The 22,868-nt window shown below is 46.7% G+C and overlaps 1 protein-coding gene across 4 annotated transcripts in view; it reads right to left on the bottom strand.

Moving 5' to 3' along the window:
• Positions 1-2,112: 2,112 nt before the first annotated feature.
• Positions 2,113-22,868, bottom strand: part of TMEM108 (transmembrane protein 108) — a 167,473-nt gene continuing 146,717 nt past the window's right edge. For 3 of the 4 annotated variants that reach the window (XM_075493304.1, XM_075493302.1, XM_075493303.1), the window contains 3 exons: positions 13,705-14,817; positions 3,915-4,069; positions 2,113-2,443 (listed from right to left, as the gene is read on the bottom strand). In XM_075493304.1, coding sequence (XP_075349419.1) covers positions 2,321-2,443; positions 3,915-4,069; positions 13,705-14,817 — 1,391 coding nt within the window. In that variant the 3' untranslated portion in view covers positions 2,113-2,320. Of the gene's footprint in view, positions 2,444-3,914; positions 4,070-11,998; positions 12,545-13,704; positions 14,818-22,868 lie in introns of those variants that run through there. The other variant, XM_075493305.1, reaches the window with a different exon arrangement.

Raw genomic sequence — 22,868 nt, 5'->3', positions numbered from 1 at the left:
AACAAATGTAAAAAATATGGAGTTTTTTGCAAAGAACTGAATTTAGTTCTCTGTCACCTCATTCTCTCTTTCCACCTCCCTGTTGAAATAGAAGTCTAAGGTCCTCATGGGATTGCTTTTGCTCTTGGCAAGACCCTCAGGAAGTTTTTACTCTCTAATCAACCAGTGATTTCCAGGTGACCATTTAGTATTTCATCATGAGGATCGCAGATATCATATTGTGTAGCATTTATCCCATGGCGAAAAGATATATTCCCAAAGTGCCCATCCACGTCCATACACAGCCACGTCTCCCTGCCTGCCCCCCGTCGCCTCGCAGGGAAGCAGTGCATTACTCTCCGATTCTGAGCAGAAAATCAAATATCTAGGAGAGCCCCTATAACATTACAATTTTCTAATTTTAGGAAGCCTGTGGCCCACGTTCAGGTTTGTGTTTCAGCACAGTAGAAGTGCATGTGAGGGACAGGGAGAAAGGAGGGACGACAGTGCCTCTGGGGCCCCCTGGTCCCGGGGGGAGACACGTCTTGGTCCGATTCCAGCCATCATTTAGTAAAGTTGTCAGGTTGCTCTGACTAACCACAGCCACTGGGACACTGCTGGCAGGTGGGAACAGCTGGACCAGATGTGCCACTGCTATAATTCCCTTTTCTGGTATCAGCCCTGGCTCACCTTGAACAAGGCATATGGTTAATGATGCTACGCTACCCCTGTCCTGCCCGAGCTTCCCTTTTACACAACCAGTGATGAACCAGCTGGCACAGAGCAGCCAGCTGGAGCAGCGGGCAAACTCCCTGCTGCCTCACAGCCTGCTCCTGATGAAGTGAGGAGCGAGGGTAGAAAATAATCTACAAGAGCTGGTGGCCAGAGGTGGCGAGAGGACGGCTGAGACCTCAAAGGTCGGAGGCCATTTCACTTGCCGAATGATACAAAAAAGGTAATTTAAGAAGCAAACCTGAAAATCGGTCCCACGGTAACAGTTTTGGGTTACCCAAAGAGAGAGCATCGATTTAGGCAAAGTCATTCCATGTTCCATGTTAGCCTCTCCTTGTAACAACCTATTTTTAATCCATCATTTAAGCTTCGTTCACCCCTGCTATTCCCCTAACACTATTACAGCCTGCAATCTAGCATTTAACTGGGTAGGACTGAAATTTTGCTCTGAAACACTGCGTTTTCATTCCTAAGGGGGGAAGGAAAGTCTCAGAGAGTAGAGGGGGGCGTGAGGAAACTTGATTCAATGGCACTAGGAGTTTAAGCACACAAGATAAATAAAACAGTGGGGAAGTGGAAATGTGGTCAAAGCCACAGCACTTAATAGGTGGGAGTCCCTAGTTACCACATTTCAAGATTTCTGACAAATTCAAAGGAATTTTCTTTTCCTTTGAAGGGGACATTCTACATGCCTTCCTTTGAAGCTGTTTGCCCAGCAGGAAATAATTCAGGACTCACTGGGCCGGAGTGGAGCAGCTGTGAGTCCAATGTGTAGTGTGGTTAGGACATTTACACAGGGAAAATGGTCATTCTGGTCCTTGCTCCTGTAAAACAGTTTTGGAGCTCCAACTGGAACGTGGCTCTCCTGTTTAAGTCTGAAGAAGGTAACATAAAAAAATCATGGGGCAACATTACTACCCCAAGGGGTTTGCTCGTGTCTTGTGTGGCCCTGGATCCCATGGGTACATCAGGTTTGTTTATCATCCCACCGTAGCCCAGCTCCCCTGCTCTGCCCCTGCTGAGCTGGCAGACCCCGGTTGGGTTTAACTGGAAGGGAGACTCTGAAGGGCTCATGCCAGCCCGTGCTCCGGCAGTGCTAGAGTCATGCAAAGGATACAAGACTGGCACACGAGCCACACGGACTGCTTCTGGCAACTGAGCTGGTCCTGTCTGGTTTGTATTCTAGCTTGGCAGTCTAAAGGAAAGGAGTGACCAAAGTCATTTTGCAGTAAGAGAAGGGACGGTCACCGAGCAGCAATGCTCACGGGATGCAATATCCTGTACCCAACACATACTGCATGCACCAAAACCAGCCAATATTCTTCCAGACCAAGTATATTTAGCAGCAGATTGTAAATGACAGTGAAGAAAACAGTCCATCTGACAGGTGTTTTGCTTAGAAATACCTTTATTTTATAAAGCCACAGTTTGTTCTGTAAAGTTTTACCACACTTATAAAAAAGGGGTTGACAATTCTGAGGGAGAAAAGAAAAGCTGAAAACATTTCTTGTAATTCAGGGTTACACAAAGGTTATATTTATAATATATATATTTATTTATAATTTGGAGACAGTAGAGATGAAACTGCAATACGCGGGCAGCTGTGGGGTCATATTTCAGAGACTTGCTCATGTCCTACAAATAGCGTTTCTTGACAGAAGGGGTTCACGAGGACCATCCCGCTGTCTCGGTAGTCGCCGTTGGCGGGGGAGCGCGGCTCGGAGAGGTGGTCCTAGGAGGAAGACAGAGAAGCAAGGTGAGCGCTTCACACCCCTCGCTCTCCGTGAGCACGCAGGGCACTCCGCTGCCCCGTGCAAACGCAGGTGGGAAATGGACTGTTATTTTTATCGCTTCTCCCAGTCCTCCAAAAGTGCCTGAATTTTGGGGGACCCAGCTCCCAGAGAGCTAAGTTTGGTGAGCCGGTTTTGCCCTTCTTCAGGCAGTAGGAGCCATGAGTAAAGAGCTCCTCTGATAGCCAGGCTGATTATTTCTCAGTCTGGGGACCCAGAAGTCAGATGCACCAAACTTCAGGTCCCTCAGCACAATATGAACTTTCACATTCTTTTTTTTTTTTTCCACTTTCATGACACATTGCAACAGTTTCCTGTCTATCAGCTGGGCTTGACTCCTCAAAGATGCATTTTCAGCTTTTTTTAAGGTCAGAAAACCACATACATGGTTCCAAGCTACCCAAGCATGCCCCAGTTCAGTCATGTTCTGATCAGGTTTAAATTAGTCAGATGACAGCTTTTGGAGATCATCCTATATGTGAACAGGCTTATCATTCTATTCTTGGCAAGTCTAGACCAGGTCCTGCCTTAGCTTGAGCAACATGATTGCCAGTAAAGTGGGGTTAATGGAGCAACTGTGAGTGCTTGTCTAGTCACATCTCAGAGGTTCCTTTCTAAACACTATTTTTTTTATTTAATGAGATGAGTTAGTCAGCTAGCTGATCTGAAAAGCACTTTAGCATAAACCTAAACTCTCCACTCTTTCTAGGTTTTAAATGCCTTTGAACTAAGCTAAATTATTCTTCTTTATCTCCGAGGCCAGAGAATACATTTCTATCAGTAGTATCACCTGCCCCTATATGAATAATCCCACTGAACCAGTCAGATCCCTTAAGTAAAGGCTGATGAGTATACACCACCACTACACACTGTCATAAATTGATGTTTTGATTGCTTATATACTGGGAACACTCACCCCTAGAACTGGTATTTGAGAAGCTATAGGCTGCTCCTGAGACATAAATGCATAAAATTTCTTTGCATTATTAACTCATTGACTCACTACCCCCCCCTTATCTGATGCTGTGTGGGACACACACAACAGACAGATTAGAAGGACCGACTGTCAGTAACAAGCCAGCCCAAAGAGCTCTCCTAAGCAGTCATGGTATGGCTAGACATTGGCCATAGGCTCAAAAGGAAGAGAAACACAAAATTCACCTAGAGCTGGTTAACTCCCATGACTACGCAGCAGTACGGAACGTATCTGCAATGGCTGGGAATAGGATGGCAATCCGTTTTGGTGACATATTTATCCCATCTTATACATATGTAGGGGTGAGTCCTTCTCAAAAAGCTGTTTCCCTGAATATGCATAGGGATTTCAAGGCTTTATTAATATGACTTCCTCTCCCCTTCTCCCAGCACGGCTTCAGTTACAGTTTTCAGACACTAGTTCTGCAAGTGAGGTACCTCTGAAGTCTCCAGGGACTGGATCTCTCTTGGTAACTCTACAGCATGCCTGTTGAAGTAGTCCATGGTAATAGCATTATTCCAATAGCTCAGATTGTTTTCTGGGTTAGATGTCTTTTTCTTCCTCCTCATGCAGCAGACTGTCAGCAGAACTGCTGTCAATAGAAACATGTCAAAAAAAATTGTTATTATTTCCTTTCAAGAAGGACTCATCAGTACCATGGATTTGTTTTTTACGTTACTTAAGGAGAGGGCTGGCGACCTTCATTCATACCATTCACTCTCAGTCAGACTAACTCTCTCCTAACAAACCCCACGCAATTAAGTCAGAATCTGGGCCAAGCAGATGAGGCTTTGGGCTTGGCAGGATACGCAGTTTTTACTTTCTTTTTGATGTGAGTTTATAATCTTCAAGATGTGACTGCCTGGCTAATGAAAAGCTTTGGTGTTGTAACTGATGGTAGTGTAATACCTAAGCAGGGATTTACAGACCCTCTAGGACAGAGGGCACTCCCCAGGGACTGCGAAGGATGCCTCTGCGCAGATCTTTTCTGCTCCTAGCACGTTCAGACGCTGCAGCTATGAGCCCATTAGCAAATGGGCAGTGAGAGACAGCTGTCCTAGACACAAATACCAAATTCACAAGCTTGTAGTTGTACGTCTTCAATACCAAAAGCTTCTGCCCTGAACTGCCACTGATCCCTGCGTCTGTCACCTGCCATTCATAACTTGGATTTTGGGTACTTTGTGACCATGCTCCAGAACATCAGCGACCGGCCCGGGGAACAGATGGGCTCCTGAGCGGGATGAGACAGTGCTGAGGTGGCGTGGAGATCCCCTCCGGCAGCTGTCTCACGTAGCTTATGCTTCCAGGGTAGCATTAACCCCGGAGCTGGGGTTTTCCTGCCTGTCTCCATCAGCTGTATCAGGATGTGGGATCTACCGATAAGCGTAATCTGTTCCCCACACTTGCTTGGGCATTGCTGGCGACTGAGCGTGGCTTTTTCTTCTTATCTGTGGAGCACACTGAAGCTTGTGCAACCTGAAATATTTGAGCTTAAAGTAGAGCAGTTAAGCAAGACGAAGTGACCAGAAAGTGAAACTTGTTGGTACAATTGTCAAGGCCACAGGCACCCTCTGACCGCAGAGATGCCAGGATAACGCTCCCCCAGTGGGCGGACAGAACACAAAGCTGGTTGAGCGTTATTTTCTGGAATTGCTTTTGGTTTAGTCATCTCTGTTGCAATTCAGATGGGTAATCTTGGCAATTTTACAAAAGTCAGGCAAACCCACTGTAACGAACTTACTGCTCCCACTGGTCCTTGCTCAGGCAGAAGCTGAGGCGCGTACGAGGGTTTATTCAGGGGAGTAATGCATAAGCTCTGTGCACTTATCTTATACCTGTGGAATTAATTGACCAGTTGTGCTTGTAATCTACCTGATTTATACAGACAGACAGGTAGCTGGATGTGTACTTACTTTGATTTGTACCTGTGAAATAGGGAATGCCCTGCCATAAGTTCACTCCATTATTTCTAAACCTCTCATGGTAGAAAAGAAGAGAGAAATTATTCATAAAGCAGAAAAATATATTATTTTCTCAGCTACAGCCAAAATTATTTATTAGAATTATAGCCCAGAGGAAAGAAAAGACTGCAGAGAGGTCAAATCTGCTTTGTATGTTTTGACAAACGTTGCAGCTACCCATATGCCATGGGTCTAATTTCTTACCCCATCTACTCACATAAAATGGCAATACAAAAGTGCAACGCTAGAGCTCTATTTAAAACAAAAGAATAAGCTACTAAGAAAAAAAAATTAATGGGTTTGAGTTCAGGCAGTTTATGTCTCATTCAAAGGGAAAGGTGAACTTACGCTATAAATCTTCGGAAACTAATGGAAAAATCTCCCGCACTGTTCCTGTATGTTTCAGAAAAGCAGGTTATCATCAAACTTACTATTATCTTTGACTCATATTGCTTCAGTCTTTCTATCACCAATAACTTCACTTGCTGACAGCCCGACAGCACGACTCCTGCTGCTGTGCCCGCAGGCAGGCACCCCATGGGGCCACCAGCACTGCTCTCCTTGCCCAGGGAAATGCCCATCCTCCTGAAGGGCTGCATCTCTGCTCCCTACTTTGCTGTTACCCTCTCCGTGTCCCAGCCCAGCCTGCAGGCTCGTTAAGACTAGAAAGTGAAGCAGGACCTACATTTAATCCTCCCCACTGCTGGTGAGAGCCAACAGACCTTGGAGCTTTTCGGAACTCCAGCAACAAGCGCTCCCTAACGCATAGAGCATTTTTGAAGGTGCCTGAGGATATGAGAGCCCCAGTAAAGCCAACTCTATCACCGTGCAAATATTTTGAAAGCCTGAGGTTTTACAGCTTATAGAATGTTGTGGCTGCTGACAGAGAAGTATCGGATTTGCATTTTAGGGGCTGGAAAGCCGGTGACACTGAGTCAAGAGAGATCTCTGCTTCTTCCAGCAGGAAATGGCCTTGCCATGTGCAGATATGGTTGGTGTATAGCAATAATGCTCTCTCCCTTAATTACACTCTTGGCCTCCAACCTTAGTGGACACACAAGCAAATGGATGGAATACTGTGGAAAATGGGTTCCTGAGCTTTCTCGAATATAACATATTCTAGCAGAGGGCTGTCTACCTAAGCTGCCCCAATTCAAAGCAGAGGAAACCTGATTTAAGAGGGAGAGAGAGGACAGCAGGGCTGGAATGGAGCTATTCCCTCTTCATCTCATATTAACTACACTTTGGGGGCACATTTTAGTGAAATTAATGTAGCTAACATAGGACCGCCCTCTTCCAGAACAATACTAGGAACAGGGTACAGCTTTACCGATCTTCTTAGATATCTATTTGCTCCCATGATTAGAATTATGTATATGACAAAAACCACTTTCCAGACAGACAGTTGGGATGGCCAGCGAGGACATATTCAGTGGATGAAATACACAGAGGGCAGAGATGGTGTGGAAGGGAGAAATGGCAATAATAACAACAACAGAACTGAAGAGAGAAACAGTAGCTGCAATACCCCGCTTACCTTTCCTAGTGTATTATGTGATGTCCTCGTAAGGATGAGAAAGTGCTGTTGTTCAGTGCTGCCAACTATCACCTCTGTTTCAGAGATGGCCAACCCTTTGGGCAGAAAAAGGGCTAACTCTTCTCTGGTTTTCAAACACTCACCTGGATGCTTTCTGGGAGTCAGAACAGCTAACCTGACTTTTCCCTTTGCCTGTTCCATATTGAAGTCAATAGCGAGTGCCACGAGGCCACTTCAGCGTTGTCCCTGTGCCAGCCTGAAGCTCCCCATACAGAGATTACGATACACGTTAGGAAATATCAGGGGTCTCTGCAATTTTGTGGACACTGGAGGTTCAGGGAGCTCAGAAGCATTTCTAACCTGTACCCTTTGACTTGCTGCTAGTCTGGAGGGAGAAAAGTCAACCCACATGTTCAGGAGCTGCTGACGAGCAGCTAGGAGCTGCTGATGAGCTCTGGCTCTGACGCTGGCCTCTTTCTGGTCCTAAGGCAAATTATGTCTGCATTCTGTCCCCCCACCCATGAAACAGGACATAATACAGCCCACAAACAGGAGAAACGAGATTCTCGCAGATTTACAGGTTTCTAGGCTGGTGGGAACATGTCCATCATCTACTCTCACCTGCACAACACCTGCACACCAGGAGACTTTCACCTGTTAACTTAACCATCAGCTGCATTTAAGGTACAGCACAATCTCATAGGAAAACACCCAGCTTCATTTAAAGACATGGAGTGACCAGATATCCATCCCATTCCCACAAAGTTCATTTCAATACTTAATTTCCATTGTGGGGACACATTCACATTCCCCTTGTTGTCTAAATACCTCCAGCTTTATCTGCCACTTCCTCAATCTCCTTTTGCCTTTTTTATTAAAAGCTTCCACTATGCTATCAGAAATGTCCCCCATATATGTGGGCTTCAGCCTCTTCTTGGACTACATGATGACACAAGTGGAGTTATGTTGCATTTCTCAGCTCTTAAATCATTCGCATGGCTCTTTTCTAATCTTCCAATCTTTTTTTAAAAACATAAACCACCGGGATTGTACACCATATTCAATACTGGCCTCATAAATGCAGTGTAATGAGATCATACCAACTCCCTACAGTTTCCTGATAGTCTTCTGTCTTTTCTTTCAACTCACTTAAATATTTTACCAATCTTGTATAGCTGCATACCCCCTTCCCCCACTCTCCAGCTCCCACGTAAAACATGATGTTAACAGACCTGAACATTGCAAGCACTTACAAGTCAGGAGATATTCAGACCAAAGGATGTTAATTTACTTCTCCCTGTGCCTGCAGATCATAATATAAACTAAGTTTCTACAGAACCCTTGCTTCAATGACTACAATAGCGGTTTTTCCATATTTCTTTCAATTTCCCTCATTTACTGTGGACGTCTACAGCAGTACAGCCTTAGCTGTAATACAGGTATCACGATGGGTTTAGTTATTGACCACAAGTGCTTACATCTGGAGAGAGGAGGCTCTTCTCCAGCTCAGTCTGAGCTCACACCTGGGGATTAGACTCAGGGCTTGGGATCTCTCTCGCTTCAGACCAGGAAGCAAACATTCATAGGTTTTGCGATGGAGAAAGCAGGTGAGATAATTTTGGAATGCATCCCAGTGCATGAAATGTGAGCTAAGTGGGGTTAGGTCCAAGGCAATTCTTTATATATTCTTTGAGTTCTGCTGACGCTTGCGTTCAGAGCCTCAGCCTTCCTCTCGCATTTTCCCCTGTCAGCAGAACTGACTGAATGAATTGACTTCTGCACATCTGATTTGCAAGTTTCTGTTCTTCCACACTTTATTATGTCATTCTGTAATTACAGAGACGTAAGTACTGGGAGCCCAAGGACCGGGACGGTGGGTTTTAAATGAGTTCATATTGTGTCTTGTTCTGCATCGCAGAGACAGGCACCCACACACATGCAAATGCACGTGCACAAAAATGTTCAAGGCTGCCTGAAGGACACCGCAAAAACAACTCAAACTGTGACATGCAGAAAATACTGATATCAGTGTTATATATGACTTTGCTTTTCTGGGAGTGCAATGATACAGAATCCTTCATTTTTGCAGCCCTCAAATGGTGTTAGCAACACTACCCCCGTTATTTATACCACGAAACTGAGGTATCAAAAGGTGAAATGATTTCCCCAGGTTCACGCAGCAGATGTGGCTCATGCATTCCTGTTCAAAGCATTACTTTTCTGGGTAGCATTTTAAGGGATTTCAGTGGGACTCTGAAACCTATGCATCCTTAAAGAAATATGTACCGTAAGGACGGGGAGGCTAAATCCCATCTCTTATTTCAGCAGGTGAGCTCCTGAGGCCCAGCTTATGCTACTGCTATAGCCACTGAGCCGTCCCACCAGCACGGCTGGCAGGACCTGCCAGTCCTCAGTGGGGCTCAGATGCCAGGGCACAGCGATGCTGAACAAACCCTCTGCTGCTTCCTGCGCTGAGGTGCAAATCCCCACGGCAGGGATGGGCCAGCCAGGAGACTCAGCGGGGTCTTTCCTCCACAAGGAGAAGTGCAGCATCCTAGGCACTTCTTCCAGTGGGGACGAGGAGCCAAGGGCTCCGTGGTCACTCTCTAGCAGGTCACTTCCCCTGCTATGGAAGTTAAAAAGCCCACAGGTTTTCATTTACCAGGTGCCTGTCAATAAAAGGTGTGACAGCAAGCAGTGCGTGGGTCCCTACTGTGCCATGCATTGGAGAGGGACGTGTCTCTGCAGCATCGTGGTGCATTTTCCCTTCCGAGGATTTTGGGCAGCACAGGCTGTGCCCAGAAGCCCCCTGAGAAGGAAGGCTTTTCCAGCCTCCTTGCCACCCCTCACGCAGGAGAGGGATTATGGGGAAAGGCACAAGGGCTCCCGGCAGAGGAGAGATGTGCTGGCCACTGCGCAGCTCTGCAAGGGCTCTGGAAGCAGCCTGGAGGTCAGTGCGCTGGCTCAGGGGCACTCCTCATTAGCGGGAGGAGGGAGCGAGTTAATTAGATTCCTGCAGCTCTGCAGCTGTGCACAGGCTCCGGTTGCCTTTCCTCACCGCCTTCCACTTCTTTCCAGGGTGGGTTGCTAACCTCCCTGCCTCGGGGCTGCCTCTGCCCCCAGGGCAGGGCCTTATCCTTTCTCACAGGTGTCTCAGCAGACCCTCGGTGGGTCTGGCCAGCAGCCTTGAAGGTGCCAGCCTGAGCACAGAGCCGCCAGCCCGCAGCTCCGGGGCAGCAATAACCTCCCATGACTCCCTCAGCGACTTTCTCCGTGCCTTGTTCCCTCCTAAGGCAGCTCAGATATTTAAGAGCACGGGGCTGAGTCTCTATATCCGAGATACCTCCACATTTCAGCATCCCAAGGCAGGAGCAGGACAGTGTTTTCTCAGTCCATGCCCACAACAGCTGTGAGAGCCTCTCACCAAAAACATTTTCACCCCTTGAAGATGAAATGAAATCCAAATGGCTGTACTCTTCGTCCGTCTCTGAGCATCAGCCCCCTCTGGACCAGAAGCGACAAGCAAATAAATGCCAGTGCGGGGCTTTCTGTCCTCAGCTGCAGGCGCCTGCGCCCGGGAGGTGGCGACAGTCCCCTTCGCACACCCCACACCGCACGCTGTACACCGCACATCGTGCACCTCATACCGCACACGGTACACCCCATACCGCACACCGCACACTGTACACCGCACATCGTGCACCCCATACCGCACACCGCACACGGTACACCCCATACTGCACACCGCACACTGTACACCGCACATCGTACACCCCATACCGCACATCACACATCGTGCACCCCATACTGCACACCACACACTGTACACCGCACATCATACACCCCATACCGCACACTGCACACTGTACACCGCACATCGTGCACCCCATACCGCACACCGCACACTGTACACTGCACATCGTACACCCCATACCGTACAGCCCATACCGCACACCCCATACCACACACCGCACACTGTACACCGCACATCGTACACCCCATACCGCACACCGCACGCTGTACACCGCACATCGTACACCCCATACCGCACACCGCACGCTGTACACCGCACATCGTACACCCCATACCGTACAGCCCATACCGCACACCGCACACTGCACACCACACATCGTACACCCCATACCACACACCACATGCTGTACACTGCACACTGTACAGCCCATACCGTACACCCCATATGATACACCCCATACCGCACACTGCACACCACACATCGTACACCCCATACCGCACACCACATGCTGTACACTGCACACCGTACAGCCCATACCGTACACCCCATATGATACACCCCACACCGCACACTGTACACCGCACATCGTACACCCCATACCGCACACCGCACACCCATGCCTGAAGATACACAGATGCCTGAGGGGCAGGAAATAAAGTGCCCCTCCGGTGTGCAGCACAGAGGGGAGCCACGACCAAATACATGTGCATCTGGATAAAAGTGCTTTAGGTTGTTATAACTTATTTGTCTTCTCCTATAGGAATAACCTATGCCTGTACAACAGCACTTATCATGTCATAGTTTAAACAGCATAACTTTTGGATGAAAGCAATTACTTAGGCACTTCAGCCAGATCCAGAAAAACCCCATTTAAATGCCTGCCTGCCATTGATATCAACTCTGAAATACGTCTGAGGATCCCCAGATTTTAAAAGGAGAGTCCCACTGAAGACCATCCTCAGAAATCTGGTCCTGAAAGCAGGACTTAAATATTTGAATCATTTAAACACTCAGTTGTATTAGAGCTAGTATAGGTAAGTTTCAAAATAACATTTGCCTTTTAAAAAAAATGTAGCTTACAAATACAAGAAACAGAATAGGCACAGCCATATGAACACATACCGTTATGGCACATATGATAAGAAGAAAAGTTTAAATACCACTATTTAATGAATAGTGGGTTAGAAGTCCTGCCAACAGACTCCTCATATTATTATTATTATTAATCATAATAAGTATCATTAGTTATTAGCTGATATATGGCACACTGCAGGCAGTCATACACCAGTTTACACACTGGTTATGCTTCCTATGCTTGTGTTGTATGGTATTATATTTTGTGTTTTGTATTTGGATGCTTTCTGTCCAGATCAGCTTGCTTTCTGAATATTGGCCCAAAATATAACGCTTAGAAGAATTTATTTGATCCTCTGTTTCTACTGATTGATAGACAAGGCACTGTTCATCAAATCATCAAATACTGCTGCTTCTCATCATGTGCTTGCTATATCCCAGTTTCTCCTCCCCATCTTTCGCAGAAGTATGTATCCACACTTCTGCTTTGATTTCTCTTTATTTTGATTGTCCATTTTTTAGGTTTACTTTGTTCTCACTTGTGGTTTTAACCATGTTGGCAATAGCAGAACCGATGGTCCCAGAGGTACAAAAGTCTAACAGATATCCTGAGCCAATCCAATAATTTGCAGCTGCTGGAAGGATTAGCGTGGCTCCCTCTCCAGGTGTGTATTCCTGCAGCCTCATCCGCTCCAGGTCTCACCCTCATCTGACCCTGCGGGGAGCTGATTCAGCTCACTGGGTGGACGGAAAGTAACAAAGAGCAAAGTGAATATTTTTTGACCGCTTTGGCGATCTGAAGGTGTCTCAGGGAGGTGTCAGGTCAGGCGCAGGCAGAAGGAGAGGGGCAGGATGAGGCGGCTGTGCTTCGGAGAGGCGGGAGAGAGCAGCCCTGTCCTTTTTGGCAGGAGTGAGCTGTGTGTGAGACTGGCTCGGTCAGCTCATCTAGCCTTGTCCTCAGCACAGCTCGTAGCTGTAAATAACAGAATTAATACTCAATATTGTTGGCTGCTACCCTTTTATGTTTCCTCGGGCAGCAAAGGCTGGGAAATTTTGGGTTTTTTTTCACTCCAGACAGATAAACATAATCACACCCCGCAACAGTGAAACCCCAGAGGATATGCTGTCCCACTCTGCTGATATAACCCAGCTAAGCAGGGGACACCCCGGCATCCACTCACAATCTTTCTCATAATTTCTCATGTGTTTTTTGTGAGTGAGTCAAATGACGAGACCCTAAGCCAGCTCTGGGAACCCAGCCTGCCCTGGTCCCGCAGGTGGCTGACTCCTGGTGTCTGAAGGAAGGCTAGGATTTCAATCTCTTCCTGCTCCCTCAGCAGCTGCAAAGTCGGCATTAAAATGGGGGAAACCAGCACTTTGGTTATCAGACTTTAAAATCTGATAGTTCATGAACTGCCTGCAATGAAATATTTTATTGCGCTGGAAAACTGGTGTTTCCTAAGGTGTTAGTCATTACAACTGTCATTAATCCTTTGGGTTAGCCAGTGGGCTTTTCAAATCCAATTCCAGGGCAGCATATAGTGGTTCCTAGGCTAAAGACGTGTACAGTTTTTGGTCACCAGCTTAAACGCCTTTAAGTAAAGCCGCTCCACCTTCTAGAGTTGTTCAGCCTTATGTTACACCCTCAAATGGAGGGCCCAAAAAGACTAAGTGATTTCTAATAGCAACAGAGCAAGTATGCTTTGAATGTAAACATTTTAGCCCCGCATTTTGAAGCTAAGCACTTTGGTCAGTGAATCTGACCGCTGCCTAGTGATTGCTTCTCATCCATCTCAAGCTGCCCTGCCTCTGTTAGCTCTCCACCTGGTCCTTGAATCATGGGCTGAAATCTGAATTTTAAGGAAAGAGAAAGCAAAATAAAGCAGCAATTAACTTACAACATGAGGATATAGGTACGCTGATAGCCAGAATGATCCAGGCAATGTCCATCTTGCTGAGACAGATGGTTGCTCTGTGCTGGGGTTTGTCCCCCTCGGTGACATGGGAGATGTTTCCTTGCACCCCGGGTTTCCAGGTCCCAGCAGGAACCAGTCTGTTTAGGAAGTTCCCAGTGGCGGTGGAGCCAGCCGTGGAAATGGAGCTGGACAACCTCGTGGCAGGTGCTGCGGAGAGAGCACTGCCCAGCAAGGTCGCGTTAGTCACCGCGCCGTGCTGCGTTGGAGCGGGTCCCTTGGGGTCTCCCGCTGCCGGGGAGGAGACGCTGACATCAAAACTGGTCTGAACCGAGTGACCCGCTGCTGCTGTTGCAGATCCAGGGCCAGCAAACAGAGGGACATTTGTACTGAGATTCAAGGTTACCCAAGAGTTGTTTTTGCTCAGCATATCCCACACGCCGTAGCGGGTGGGTTTAAAAGGCACCGACACTGCTTCAGGATCAGTTGATGGTCCAGCAGTTGTGGTGGCAAAATCTGCCTCCTGCACCACTAGCTCGGCCCCGTCCCCTCGCTCTGCTTCCCTAAGGCTTTCCGAGGCGTTGCGGTGGGGAGAAGGGTCTGAGTGTGTAGTTCTTGCCAGCCCCGTGCCATTCGGATCGCTGGACGCCGCGGTCTGGGACTGAAAGGGGTGGTCTGTGAAAGGGCTCCTCAGGGTAGGGAAGGGGGAGTGCAGGGTCGTCTTTAGGTAAGGCTCTGAGGACTCTGTGAAGTTGCCTTTGAAAACCTGGAGTATTTTCCCCTTGGGGCGAGTCTGTCCCGAGTACAAAGCACTCTGGTTGTATAAATGATACGTTTCCTTTTCGCCAGCGCGAGGGCCGCTCGCTTGCTTTTGCCCGGTGGAAGGGGCTTTCTCCGCCAGACTGACGGGACGGGGAATGGCGCGAGCGGACGTGGGAAGGGGCTCTGCCGCATGGCGGTCTTTGTGGCGAGGCGTTGTTCCCATGGCTGTGATAGTGGTAGTGTCCATCGGGAAGCCCTGAGAGGAGGAGACAGTGGGAGACAGTACCTGAACAGAAAACACCAGCTCTTCTGTCAGTGCCAAGATCAGTAGAACACCTGCAGGAAAAAACACAGAGAGAGGGTGAGACACCAGGGAGGGACCAGCAGACGGGGAACAGCACGGCTTGCGCGTCTGGCAGGAAGGAATACCTTCCATGTTCTGCAGAAGGACAGAAGAGTTAGCATCCAACTTTGTCAGCTTCTCTGGGAAAGTAGGAAGAGAAAGGAAAATCCACAGGGACTGTGGTGGCCCCCGTGGCCGTGGGAGCGGCGAGGTGGGAACAGGAAGGTTGCAGGGAATCTCTGCAGCAAAGGGAGAGAGGAGCTTGCAGTATGGACTCAGGAGAGTGCTTTAAAGTGCCATAGGCAGGTGATTTCCCTGTAGAAGCTACAAAGCATCCTACTCTTTAGGAGTAGAAACAAAAGACGTTTTCATTTTTGTTTTGGCCAGGAGGCCTCCAGATGAACGTCTGCATCATTATGGGGAACCTTAGTCTGCTCATTCGTTTGGCTGCAAAATCCTAAATTTGGCTGCCTCCAGTCTTGGATGCCATTAAGCAATCTGTTTTTTGAGAGAGCAGCTGCTTAGCCCTTGCTGAAAATTAGGTCAAGAAGGGATGTCCTTTACTTAGCAACTTTGGAAAATCTAGTCACTTATTTTAGAGTATGAGATGTGGAAAATCTCCAAATGTTAAAAATGAACGAGAAAACATAGCTATCACAGCCATTTTAAAAAGCCACGTGATCATTAGGGTTCTGACTCGATCTAACACAACTGCCCTTTGCACCCATATACAAATGTTTGGTCGTAACCTGTTCTGTGCTCACATGTGCTGCGGGATTGGATCGTGTGAAATTTGCCTCCCACCACCCTCTGTTAGTGCACATCATTTCATGAGGTGCCAGATTCACACCGCTGGGAACATCAATTCTTCCATTTATTCTTAGTCCAGATAATGGACGTGGGCAGCTGCAGTAGCATAAGCCTCCCCGGGATGCAGGGCTAATACACCGTGAGTTAGCGTGACCTGCAGGGACCACATCAATCACACATCACCATTTCCATATGTTGAAGCTGTCGAGTGTAATGTGGATCTCTGCCCACTAGGAAGCACATGGAATAAATCCATTTTGCACAGTCCACTGAGCATCATCAGATGGCACCATTAGCATTGTGCTAGTGTGAATTTCAACCAGCGGCGTCAAGGTGAAAAATGTTGCCACAGCCTTAACAAATCAGGGAGACGAGTTCGTCAAAGCTGCAGGACTCCAAACTGGGTAATGATCACCTTCCAGCCAAGACTGTGGAGCACCTTCCTACTACCTTCTCCACCATTCCCAGGCTTGCCAGCTTTCTCCATGAGCATTGTTACGCCATTTAGTTCTACCCTACTTGGGAATATCTGTTATGGGCACCAGCAGAAAAGGAAGACAGGGACTTGCGAAAACGAAAGAAGATCTCTGATTAGGTGTCCACTGGGCCCTAGGGCTCTGTTGCACATTGGGCAGATGCAAATGCCATGAAATGTGTTTATTCTGAATCCTGTGCATCATTCACACCCATTCGCAAGCAGTGCAATACACGTAGCAAAAACTCACCAAAGGAGCAGTACCTGTTCCTCTTACCCAGCTAAATGCTCTACTTTGATCACTAACCATCGTTTCTGAACCAGAACAGCGCAGAGCTCTGCAACCAACAAAATTCACCTCATCTTGCCCCTAGCAGCCTCCTGTTACTTCGCAGAGTATCCAGAAGATGAAAACACTGAGCGCGTAACGTAGTGAGAGCCAATTACAAGCAATGCACTTTCCACTGCCTGATGCTAAAATTAGCTCTTTTTTTTTTTTTTTTTTTTAATTTCTGAAATAAGTATCTCTGCCAAATAAACCATCATCTGGGATACTGCTTCCCAGTTCCTAGCCAGCCGCAGACAATATGCTCTTAGCAGAACACCTAGTCAAAGAAAAAAAACATATTCTGTACACTGAGATGCAACCAGGAGAGCAGATCATGCTATACTCATGGAGCATCACTCTTGGAAATGAAAGGCAGGAGTTATCTTCACATTTTTGGCAGCACTTATTCTGAGGTCAAGGTCAAAGCAGATATTCTAGTGTCCATATGGCTAATATTTCATGCCAAGACAAGTTGCTGCCACAGAACAAATTCAAAGAGGAAAGGATGATGATTTATTTTGGATTTGGTGTGTGGAGATAATGTTTCAGGAAACTTTAGGCCTGCTGTTCTGAGCACACAAGATAAAGTGCATTGGCAGATCTTATGCGATACTAGATTATAATGATTGTAATGCCTGCTAAAATTTTTGGATGTTCTTTGTGTAACTACTTCCCTCTCACACCTCACGTGCACAAAAACATCTCTATTGGGTTAATGCTTTTCTCCAGGATATTCCTTAAGGAATAAGGACGTTGTCAGCTTTTCTGCATATTGTGCCCTGGGGTTAGAAACCCTGATCTTTGGCTAAAACCCTACCTAATATCCATCTCCACTTCTTGAAATACTGATAAATCAGAAGCTTGCTGCTATAAAGATTTATAATCTCTCTGGGGCAGTCTGTTGTAGTAGCAGGTCACCACACATCAGGCGCGGGAAGCCAGATGCATTTAGCTAGTACCTTTAGGTGGCTTGTAAAGTATGAATAATTATTCAAAGGAAATACTACATCAGAAGTAATTTATCTGACAATAAAGAATAACCCCCACGACGTTTGGCTGTCTCAGGCTGCGGCAGTCAGGTTTTGCTCATCTGCTAGACTCCCTTTAACAGCCTCTGCAGAGCCACCATGGCCCCATAAGCTACAGCTTCTTAGGAGCTTTTTTTACTGGTTGAATGGACCACAGTAACTCCTTCAGTGACAACCAGAGCTAATCTGTGCCCCTAACTACTGAAAAAATATTCAGCTTAGTAGATAATTGTAAAAATAGCCAGTGCTGTATATTTAGGGAGAACCAGCTGATAATAAGGACTTCACAGTGGGCTTTGCTGGCCCGTTTAAGTAGAATTAATTGGTTTTATAATTGATCAACAGCCAACTGGAAAGCAAAAGTAAAGCTGGAATCGGTATTTTCAGATGCTCTGCATCGTCACCTAAGCATGCTCTGGCTGGATTTGAGGTGACCTGATTGCCCAGAGCTCCCACTTCTCTATCACTTGAGGATATGCAATGTCTTACAAAGTGGGACTCTTATTGAGGTCCCTGATATTAGACTGCCCTGTTTGGCAACTTTGGCTTAAGCCTAGGAAAAGGATATTCTGAATTTCTCTACTAAGGTGCAGGAGGCATTTGTCACAGAAATGGACTTAACCAACCCCTTCAAATTTCTTCCCTTCCCAACCTCTGTCTCTGCTTCACAAATGCACCCACACTGAGAAAAGGGCCATGGTGGGTATGATGCCAGTTGTCCCCCAGTGCCTCAGCTTACCCTCAATCAGACTACCACTGAAAGGAAATCTTCTGGTTGCTATCACGTTGTCATGGCCAAAGTTTTGATATCCCAGGTGAGATGGTACATAGCAGATGCTCTTGGTCAGTTCAAAGCGCAGTCCTGCAGCTCTTTGCCAAAATCCTTCAGTTTTGGCTGCCTAAGACTCTTAGGATTGATCTTACTTGGAGTGTGAGCCCTTTGGGGTAAGGACTGGCAGTCCTTACTATCTGCTGGCATAATGGTAGTACAGACTGATGTATGCACATTATAGCAAATAATAATAATAATACATTATATTTTCAAAGGTCAGTTCACACCATTAAGTTTTTTCATAAGGGGCCATTTCTAAGGGATAGGAGTTCATGCTCAGAGGGGGTCAAACTGGTTTGGCTTTCAAATACTGTGTGTCAAATTCCCACTTTTGGAGTCTAATTTTATGACTACATTAAAACCATTCAACCCTAATGAGAAGGCTGATTGACCTGACATCTCTGTGGTGTGAACTGTGTCATCTTGTGGTCTTGCATAGTGCACCAAGAAGGGAATATTAAGTACAAAATGGATTAACTCAAGGATGAAGCACAGCAGAGTGACAGCAGAGTGTACACAGAGGGTGTCAATGTGCATCTAGCCATAAAAACTCCTTCCTGACAACATGGTGCAATGGTTCAAATCTTAACAGGATCTCCCTGCAGTGCTTCTTCCCATCATACACTCACATGAGGAGTCCAGAAATGCTGTGTGCAGTTGTGTACGTGAAGAAAATGAAGGAGTTCCTTTACAGCGATGTTTTAAAAGACTGTGGTTGATGTCCTCAGCCAGTCTCAGAAAAGTCGGGGGTTAGGAATATTTTGCTTTCCCAGACTATGAAATCTGCAGGGTCCTACTGTTTGGGAACTTCCTCATGACACTTTTATTTGCACGCAGGAGGCAGAACTGCCTCCCTCCAAACCAGAAAAGCAAGCAATTCAGGCCCCAGCAGCTGACGTTCTTTGCCTGCTTTAGCTCAGGACCTTGGGAGCCCCCCGCTAGAAGCCAGTGTCCTGGCATAGGACAACATTAAAAGGCTTCATTTAGGAGTTAATACCGCCTGGTGCTGCACGGGACACTTCATGGGCACTTCGAGAACTGCCTTTTTGCATGACACGGCAGAGCAGGCATGTGGCTGTCGAGTCAGCTCACGCGTTCAGCCTCCCCGGGGCACCCCCTTTAAACAACACAACCTTACATAACTTCTGATCTAAAGCCCGTGGAAAGGTTCCCAATGACTTTAGTGGGCTTTGGACCAAGTCCTAATTGCCAGAGATACAGTGGAAAGTTTTGAGCTGCACATTCACATTTTCTACAGCAAATGAATGTGCACAACGAGCTCAGTCTGGCGTTTGACCCCTTCTGGCCTCTGCTACCTCGGACCTTGCAGCAAGACAAACAGAGCCACCCTGAGCAGTACTTGGCAAACATTTTTGCTCTAGGAAGTCAGGAAGAGCTTTTTGCGCAGAGACCTACTGCTGGACTCATTACTTCAGACTGCCGTGGGCAAGGGAAGCGAAGGGAGCCATCCTACAAAGGACCCGTTATATACAGACCCAGGGCTTGGGTGCACATGGGCAGTGTACGGGGTGCTGAAGCCTCTGCGTGCTTCTAACAGTCTTGACCTAATAATAGTGAGAGAAGGTTGTGCAAAACCCGTTCAAAGCAACGGCAATGTTATTGGTGTAATGAGAGCTTTCTTCACGTGTCTCTCGGCAAACCTAAACCATTACAGGGAGCAAAGTGAATCTTTAATAGATGGAAACTGTGCAGAAAGTCTATATTATTACTTTTGTTATGGTCATTTCTTTGTAACCTGTCAAAGCAGTATGATTTTCACTCACAATAAAGCAGCCTTTGTACAAACAAAGAGTTAAGCAAATTTCATCTCCGTGATTGGCGACAGAACTGAGGGAAGAAAAAGTAGGTTACTCTGCATAGAAAATTTCTCTTCCCTGCCTGTCTGTCAGTGGCTGTCATGCCAGAACTCCCAGATATTAACTTACAAGTTATTGTCTGTTTTCCCTTGCAAGTATTAGACAGGGTGATCAACCCAAACTTCAGTACACAAGGTATTTGGTAAAATGCAGGGAATGAGACACACAGAGTAACACCTCTATTTGCAGTAACATAAAACAGCATCAGCAGAAGCTCTGGAAATCACATGTACAAACACAAATTAAGCAGTACTCGCTGACACTCCCTGTGCAACAACAGTAACGGTAGCTACAGCTTTCATGTGCCAAGATGTCCCGGTCCTTTAAGGATATAAAAACATTGCAGAACAGTGTTATTGCCTCTAAGATGCACTTCCATCACAGACTTCGAGAGAGTGAGCCTGTAAATCAAAATTAATTTCTGGTCCTCCAGGGAGTTAAACAATGGGTGATACAAATAGGACAGTGTCGTGTAGTCACAGAGCAGGCAGCTCCCAATTCGTTCTGGCACTGCACTAGAGACTCACAGATACTGTGGGAATAGGTGCTTTAGAAATGCTTCAGATCCCCGATTCAGCTAAATATATACAGGCATCCGAGCTGTTGCATCTGGTGCAAAGGCTTACTGACAATCTAGGACAACAGTAATTACTGAGAGGAGGGTAATAAAAGAAAGAGCCTGACTCTAGCTGCTTGTTCAAGGTAATCGCTTACCTGAAAATATCATTTGGACTTGTCAGCAGACATCCTCACCTGCTCACATCACACAGATTTGGAAGCTTCATCCCTCAGTAGAAAAAGGAAAAATACATCTTCTCCCTAACGAGGCAGCTGCACACAGGAGTTGCTGTTATTGTTGGAACTCGTTTGGAGGAATGAGGACAGAGACAGCCCAGGCAGGCGTGTCTTGCAGGGCTGTGCAGCGAGGGGGCTCGCTCCTTTATGGAGTACCTTTGCAACTGCAAGGCAAGATTACTTACTGAGCCAGTCCCCCTCTCTGCCAGCGGATCGAAGGGCTGCTTGGTATTCCAGCTCGGTTTCCCATCAAGTCCAGATACAGTTTGTCTGACACGGGTCTATTCAGATGCCAGAGGATTGCTGGCAGTTCTCGTTTTCTGGGAACAAAACACCAACAAGCACCCCAGCTGCACGTCCTTGTGAGGCTGTTCAGTCCCTATTTCAAGGCAGAATGCCCTCCCTCCAGCGCAGTGTTTAGCTTTTTGTGTGCGGATGGATTTTACAGATCTACCTCCTGCTTCTGTACCTCCACCAGACTTTCCACTTCATTCAATTATCTCTAATGATATTAATATTCGTGCCAGAGGAAAATATGGGGAATGAAATAGTGATCTTCTCCTCTCCTTCTCCTTCACTGGCATCGAAATGCATGTTCTGTATTTTATTTCTTCACTCCTCAGTGGTGAATGGGCAATTTCTACTTTGTAACCATCAAGAAGTCCACAGATCCTGTGATTCCTAAAGCCATAATCCTGCCTCCCTTCTTCCATCTCTTCTTTTTTCTGTTTCTCTCTTTCTCTCTGGCACAGCTGGGTGTCTGGAAGAACACACTGCCCAAAGAGCACAAAAATGTGCTCTGCGCAGCCAACTACCAATCCCTCAAAAGGCACGGGGAAATGGTAAGAGAGCAACAAGTTGCAGGCTTCTTGAGAGCTGTGTAGGAATCCCCCAGGAGTCAGAGGGCAATCTCCACTACTGAGTCTTTGATTGGGAGCCCCTGTTGTATCCAGGGGTGCTGCAACAGCCCGAGCAGTTTGTTATATGGGCTCCTCATAAAATTAATTCCCAATATTTTGCTAGAGAGAAAAGCCACTTCCTTCTTCTCTCTTATCATACCAGGTGAGAAGATCCTCCTTTTTTCAGGCCTTGGATACAAGCACGTTGCAGCCAGACTTCTTTTGGCCGTGGCCGAATCAGAAAGGCATGATGCTGTGACGATAGGTTTGAGATTCGGCAGCACTAGCAGCTATGGGGCCCCCGACAGCGACCCCAGTGCTGATTTTTGGGGACTGAAGTCCCTATCAGGAAGGCTAGGCAGGTGCGTATGTTATATCACAAGTATATACTATCCATATTTACACAAACTTTGTTTTCACAGCCATGATCATTCCACGGAGGACATGGAAACACAGAGTACAAATAATAATCTTAGATCTCCTTTGCATTTTGGGCTCTCGTGCTGATGCTCCTTTTCTCCCTGCCATTTGCAGTTCACTTTTCACCCTTACTGTTTCCAGTCTGAAGGTTTTTCTAAATAAAGATATTTAGTGCATTATAAAAAAAATTGGTCCTTACAAATATCAGCTTGTTTAGCAATTTCTAGAACTCAGGGCTGATTAAGAGCTTGCTGCTGAAACAATGATTTAGCACGAAGCTGCAGCTGGCGTAACAAGAGAACCATGCCACGTATTTTAACCTTTGCTGGAGGATTCGCCACATCTGTAAGTAGTAACTCACCACAGATTTCTTCCCTGTGTGCTGTCATGGATGGAAACATATGGCTCAAAACTGCAGAGACTGTAATTTGGAATTTCAGATGAAAACTCTTCGTAAGGACAGAGTCTGTGTGCATTCCCTTGTCCAAAAACACATAGAACAACCCAAAAATAATTTTAAAAGCACGTGAGTGTTCCTTGGTCCGTCAGCTCCCCCCTCACACAGAGCTTGTCCAGCCCC

Source organism: Mycteria americana, chromosome 2 (assembly GCF_035582795.1).
Source record: "Mycteria americana isolate JAX WOST 10 ecotype Jacksonville Zoo and Gardens chromosome 2, USCA_MyAme_1.0, whole genome shotgun sequence".
Taxonomy (NCBI): Eukaryota; Metazoa; Chordata; class Aves; order Ciconiiformes; family Ciconiidae; genus Mycteria; species Mycteria americana.
This window is presented reverse-complemented; position numbering and strand designations above follow the sequence as displayed.